Below are 6,000 nucleotides of genomic sequence, written 5' to 3' on the forward strand. Positions count from 1 at the left end.
GTGTGTTTGGATGTGGGTAGTGCAGGGAAGCAATCAGATTTAGGTCTGGAAAGTACTTATTCCAGCTGTGTCTTTAAACATCCCTCAACATAGTACTGGGGTTTTGTGGCAATGCCTCTGGACCCACCCTGGGGGACAGAGGTGGGAAAGAAGGAGAGGAGGCAGAGGGAAGGTTCTACTTTTGTTTCAAAGATTGGCTATTGGTTGGAAAAAAGTTGGGAGTGGGGTCCCAAGGCTGATAACAGATTGGAAACGACTGCAGTAACCAGAATCTTTCTAAGAGTGAAAACATGTTTGAATAGGGCTTCTGAGAGATTCAGAAACAGGAAGGACATTCTGTGAGTAAGGTGGGTAGTAGCATTTCTTTAAGAAAAATTGAGGGGATGGTTAAACGGCAAGGCTGCCATGTCCTCTAGAAGGCAGCTCACTGGTATTCTTTCTTTTCTCTCCTTCACTCCTTACCTCTGTACCTTTCCTCTTCTCATTAGCACCTCTCCCAGAGTTGAAGCTGGGGAGGAGGAAGGAGGTGTTCGGTCATGTGCCTATTTGCATAGTTACTTCACTGAGTTCACACCAGGATAGTGTGAACATTCTGTCCGGTTCTATAAAAAAGCCAGTATCACCCCATCAGTAAGGTATTATTTGCTTTTTTAGCATAGAACCGTTATTGCCAGCCTTCTCTTCACTGTACATTTCAAATAGCATCTGATTAAGAATGTTCTGGATGGGTTAATTAGTGTGGTGACTATTATTAAGCAAACTGCTTGTTAGTATATGTCTATTTGATCTTGGTATTGATGTGAAGTAATTGACCATAGAGCTACATTTAGAAAAGCTGGAATAAAGTTTTTTGATTTCTATTATGGCAATACATAGTTTATATAAAACATGTCTATGAAAATATGGGTCTCATGTCACACACACAGAATCAGAGTAGACTGTGTGGGATGGTAGTTGAGGATCGTTTTGTTTTATTTTGTTTTTTAGAAATAGTAATACATTTGTCCAGCTTACTTCAAGATCAGCTCTGCTGAAACAAAGTAGTAAAAAATTATTACTGCAGAATATATGAAAACTGAAGTAATTTTAGCTTCCCTCACCTAAAGGACGTATTTCCTTTTAGATTTAGCTAATTGCCTAAATACTTCTTTGGGTAACCATCACTCTATATAAAAGACTATTAGAGAAAAATATGAGAAGATATTGTAAACAAGGAAAGCATAGCACGTAACCACCTTCTTTCAAGTACTGGATTATCATCTATATTATTTTTGGTATTTTGTCCAGTTCTATTATTAAGTTTCCCTAGCTATAGCATTTCCATAGGGAATTTATTCCATGAGCTAATAAATTACACCGTCAGGGAGTTTTTCTGGAAATTCAGCTTAAATTTTCCCATTCTTAATTTTATCTCATTACTCCTAGTTATACCCCCTTGTACCTGGCTAAATAATTATTCTCTTTCCTTGGAGATTCCTATTATGTACCCCTCTAGTTGTCACTTAACCAGGCTATTCATATTTAGCTCCTTTAATCTGTCCTCATAAATCAATTCTTCCATTGCCTTAATTATTATTATTGCTCTTCTTAGAACTCTCTAATTTTCAAACATATATAGTTATCAGGTGCCTCAGATGAAATCAGCATTTGCACAGTATTCTGCTCCCACAGGCTTGGTCTCTCCCTGTCCTGTACATCACATTCCATAACCAAGCAGCATCAGTTAGTTTGCTGGTCCAATCAGCCCAGACTCATCTTGTCAAACTCCAGGAAATCTACATAGTCTTTTCCACATGTCCTACTGCTTTCAGGTTTATTTTATTTTGTCAATTTCATAATATTAATAAGCTGAGTTTTGGGTTTCTGTCCATATTGATATTCTGCATCTTCCCATGTCCTTATTCACCACCACCTATCTAGTCAGTCATCCGCAACCTGGGTTAAGGTGGGATTCTGTTCATCCTTGAGAACATTTAGGAAATGTATTGCAAAAAAGCAGGCCTAGCACCTTGTCCACAGCTAGATTCCTTGTCAGTGACCAGTTCCCGTTGCTTACAAACCTTTAGCCAATCTCCCATCTCTTTTAATTTGCAATTTTGCTCACATGCTGGCCAATATAAAGGGATTTTATGAGCAAGATGGGTCATGATACTGTTTTCTAAAATGAAGATATGTTGTTTCAATGTCCATTGATTTGTGTGTGTGTGTGTGTGTGTGAATCCTTCGTGCACCAAGTTTGTAATTCTGTTAAAATCCTTTTTAAGCTTGCCTTGGTGTTCTTTATCTGACATAAACAAATAGGTTACTTCGCTTGCGCTATTGTTGATTTCCACATATGTACAGATGTTCCTTCTCTTACCATTTGTTCCATTTGTTTAGGAGAAGTTGAGGATATTGTCATAGTCATGTTTTTTCTTTTAGTGGTGATCGATGGGAACTTTCCTGTTGATTTTTAGTTCCTTAGAATCTCCTCAATATTTTGAATTTATTTCAGGAAGAAAGTTGGTTACCTCCCTTCATGATTTTGGACCTGTGAGATCTGAAACTCTAATCTGTATATGCCCAAGTTTCTTTCCATTTTTTAAAAAATAAACTCTCTAATTTTTTATTAGAGCAGTTCTAATAAGACTGAGGTTGTGACCACTGAGTTTTTAAAGGTCTGTAGATGAGAAGAAACATTTTTAGTACAGCATTCATTATAATTCAATAAATTTCCTTAACCTAATAATCTAAAGAGAGATATTAAATTCAATGTTCGTTTTTTAAATGGAAGTATAATGGATTTACAATGCTGTGTTAGTTTCAGGTGTACAGCAAAGTGACTCAGTTTTTTTTAGTATTTCATATATATATATTCTTTTTCAGATCCTTTTCCCTTCTTTTTACATTTTAAATCAAGAATTAATGTATTACTTTATAAGGGCATACCAAGGAGGCTAGCCCCATTCTTCGTGTTTTATCTGTCCATATGCAATATCTACTTCATCCACTTATGACAGGGCACGGGTGTGGGGGGAGGTGGCTTATACAGTAAGGTGATTTTTCTCAAAAGGCCTCACGAAACAAGCACAGAGCCCCCCACATCACACCTTTTGCTTCTAGAATGTACATAGCATACTACAGCCAGACTGGATTTCCAGTTCGCAGCAGAACCCACACTGTTGCTTAGCCTTGTTCACCTGCCCGTTGGTTCGGAACTAGCGATCGCCCATCCCCCTCTCCACGGCGACCTTCTGACTCAGGTCACTTCTTGAGCACCATCTCTCCTCACCTCGCTTGAAATACATGGCCTTGTCCAAGGCTTTGGGGACGCACTGGATTCCGCACCTGCCACCTGAAACGGTTCTTTTCAATTCCGTCTCTCTCTTCTTCTTCCCTCTCAGCTTTGTAAGGAAGCACGGAGTGTGTTCTCTTGAATAAGGCCCTACTTCCCCTGCAGCAAGCATCCTGCCATTATCACACCTTATGATGTTTTTCTACTTCCATTTTGTTGGGGGTATTTTTGTGGTACGCGGGCCTCTCACTGTTGTGGCCTCTCCCGTTGCGGAGCACAGGCTCCAGACGCGCAGGCTCAGCGGCCATGGCTCACGGGCCCAGCCACTCCATGGCATGTGGGATCCTCCCGGACCGGGGCACGAACCCGTGTCCCCTGCATTGGCAGGCGGACTCTCAACCACTGCACCTCCAGGGAAGCCCCTCTACTTCCATTTTCTAAGACTTCTCTGTTTCCTCAGGATCCTGCTCCCTTCCCTAGCAAGTATCCCCAAGCGAGCACCCCTGTGGACATGCACCCCATTAAAGAAAACTTGACCTTGCCTTCTCCTTTCTTCTCTTTGTCCCCCTCTCTCCCTAACCAGTGTCTGGTTTCTCTCTGCCCTCACCCCACACGAACCGCCCTGGCAGTAGCCAGTGATCTACAGTATAACGAGGCCAAAATTGCCCTGTCGTTTCTGCTGCTGTAACACCTCTACAGTGTTTCACACCCTTTTTTTTTTTTTTAACAGTTTTAAGAACTCTTGGTTCTTTTTCCTACCCGTGCTTTAGGAGCTCTTAATTTACCTCAATAGTGTGATATTACTCTCAGATTCCCTTTCAGCTCTTCCAAATGTTCCTCATTGCTTTCCTTGGTTCTGTGGTTCTTCTTCCTCACCTACCTCTTAAATGCATGTACTCTCCATTTCTTCACATACTCCACAATCCAGGTAAGGGGCCGAGTCTCTGCATGGGGCTCAGGGCCTCTGAGAACACCCTTGTTGTCCGGCCCCAGCCTGCCTCTCTATACCTCAGATCCCGGGACTCAGACTCTGCCGTGCATCTTATTCCCTGAAGAGTTCATGCTCTTTCACACCCTTTTCCTTTGATCACACTGTTCCCTCCATTCAAAACTTCCCCCTCTCTGCCTTTCAGAATCAGTCAAATAAAACCCTCTTTTAGCCTTTACTTATCCCCAAGTCAGAATTAATCTCTAGTTCTCAGTTTTAAAAGTTAGAATGTCCATTCTTGATATACTGTGTTCCGCCACAGGTTCCTTTGTTGTTCTCAAGTCTGTCTCCCACTCTGTCTACTGGTTTGCTCCCTAGTACTTGGTGAATTCCTTGGTTGCATTTTATGTGTTTGCTTCTATCGACAAGTAGCAGATATCGAACTCTATGACAAAGCATTATGGGAAGAAAGGGGTGAGATGGTAATGAAAAAAATATAAAAAGATACTTCAAGAAATATTAGCAAGGGACCAAGCTATGTGATCCTTATAAAACCTTAGACCATTTGGGAGCCAATAAGAAGATGAAGTCCAACAGATGTGGTTTTGGATTAGCTGCTGACCTAATAGTTGGGCTTCCCTGGTGGCACAGTGGTTAAGAATCTGCCTACCGATGCAAGGGACACGGGTTCAAACCCTGGCCCGGGAAGATCCCACATGCCGCGGAGCAACTAAGCCCGTGTGCCACAACTACTGAGCCTGCGCTCTAGAGCCCACAAGCCACAACTGCTGAGTCCATGTGCCACAACTACTGAAGCCCGTGTGCCTAGAGCCTGTGCTCTGCAACAAGAGAAGCCACGACAATGAGAAGCCTGCACACCACAACGAAGAGTAGCCCCCGCTCGCTGCAACTAGAGAAAGCCCATGCACAGCAACGAAGACCCAACACAGCCAAAAATAAAAATAAATAAATTTTTTTTTTAAAAAAAGAAATATTAGCAAAGTCAACTTAATAAAAACGTGTACAAGTGCCCAGGAATACAGAACAGTCATGTGAGCAGAAATACCCAGTGTTAATTCAGGAAGTTTCAAGCATTTTTGTAGGTTAATGAGCAAAAGTATGTTTTGAAAATAAACACTGGGCCATGTCATGACTGGAAAACATAGAACTCCAGAAAGACAAGTAAAGAAAATGCTAAACCATCACTCTACCCTGATTTTTTACGGTATGTGCAGTGCAGATTTTTATAGCCACAGAAACTCTTTGGAAACCAAAGACAATCTGGTCTAATTTCAAACTTTTGAACTTTCTCTTGGTGACTACTGCTTTTTGTGCTCTTCCTAGAATTTTTGATATATCTTTAGTTTTTTTTTTCTCAGTTTTTATACATCATCATCATGTGCTTACAGAAAGGTAAAGAGCAAATTTTAAATAGTATTTTCACTAAACGTATACTGCATTTTCTTTTTGTAACAGATTCATGCCCAGGCACAAAGCAGCGCACTTACAGAAGATACCCAGCCTTAAAGGAAATGGCGGTGTTGCTCCATCCATGGCCCTTCCTTTCCAACAGGAGCAGAGAGGTTCTGAGAATTTATTGAAGAATTTTGATTCAGAGTCTGGATCCTGTGATGCTGCACAACAAGAAAACCTGGGTGGCTCAGTAAGGCAGGAGTCATACTTGAAAACATTCAGCTCATCAGATAATTCAAGCACTCATCATGGGGAACATAAACAAAATCCGTGTAACATTTTGGCTGGAGCTGATGATCAACAAAGACCATTGCATATTGTCTGG

At 41.2% G+C, this 6,000-nt stretch overlaps 1 protein-coding gene across 20 annotated transcripts in view; it reads left to right on the plus strand.

Annotated features, from left to right (window-relative positions):
* GTDC1 (glycosyltransferase like domain containing 1) overlaps positions 1-6,000 on the plus strand; it is a 493,504-nt gene that overhangs the window by 365,866 nt on the left and 121,638 nt on the right. For 19 of the 20 annotated variants that reach the window (XR_010944469.1, XR_010944472.1, XR_010944471.1 and 16 more), the window contains one exon: positions 5,679-6,000. This exon is cut by the window's right edge and continues 11 nt beyond it. The exons of the other annotated variant lie outside the window; for it this stretch is intronic. Coding sequence is in view for 15 of the 19 variants with exons in the window: in XM_067742033.1 (XP_067598134.1) it covers positions 5,679-6,000 (322 nt within the window). In the remaining 4 variants the exon portion in view is untranslated. The remainder of the gene's footprint in view (positions 1-5,678) is intronic. 20 annotated transcript variants of the gene reach the window in all.

Source organism: Pseudorca crassidens, chromosome 6, assembly GCF_039906515.1.
Source record: "Pseudorca crassidens isolate mPseCra1 chromosome 6, mPseCra1.hap1, whole genome shotgun sequence".
Lineage (NCBI taxonomy): Eukaryota > Metazoa > Chordata > Mammalia > Artiodactyla > Delphinidae > Pseudorca > Pseudorca crassidens.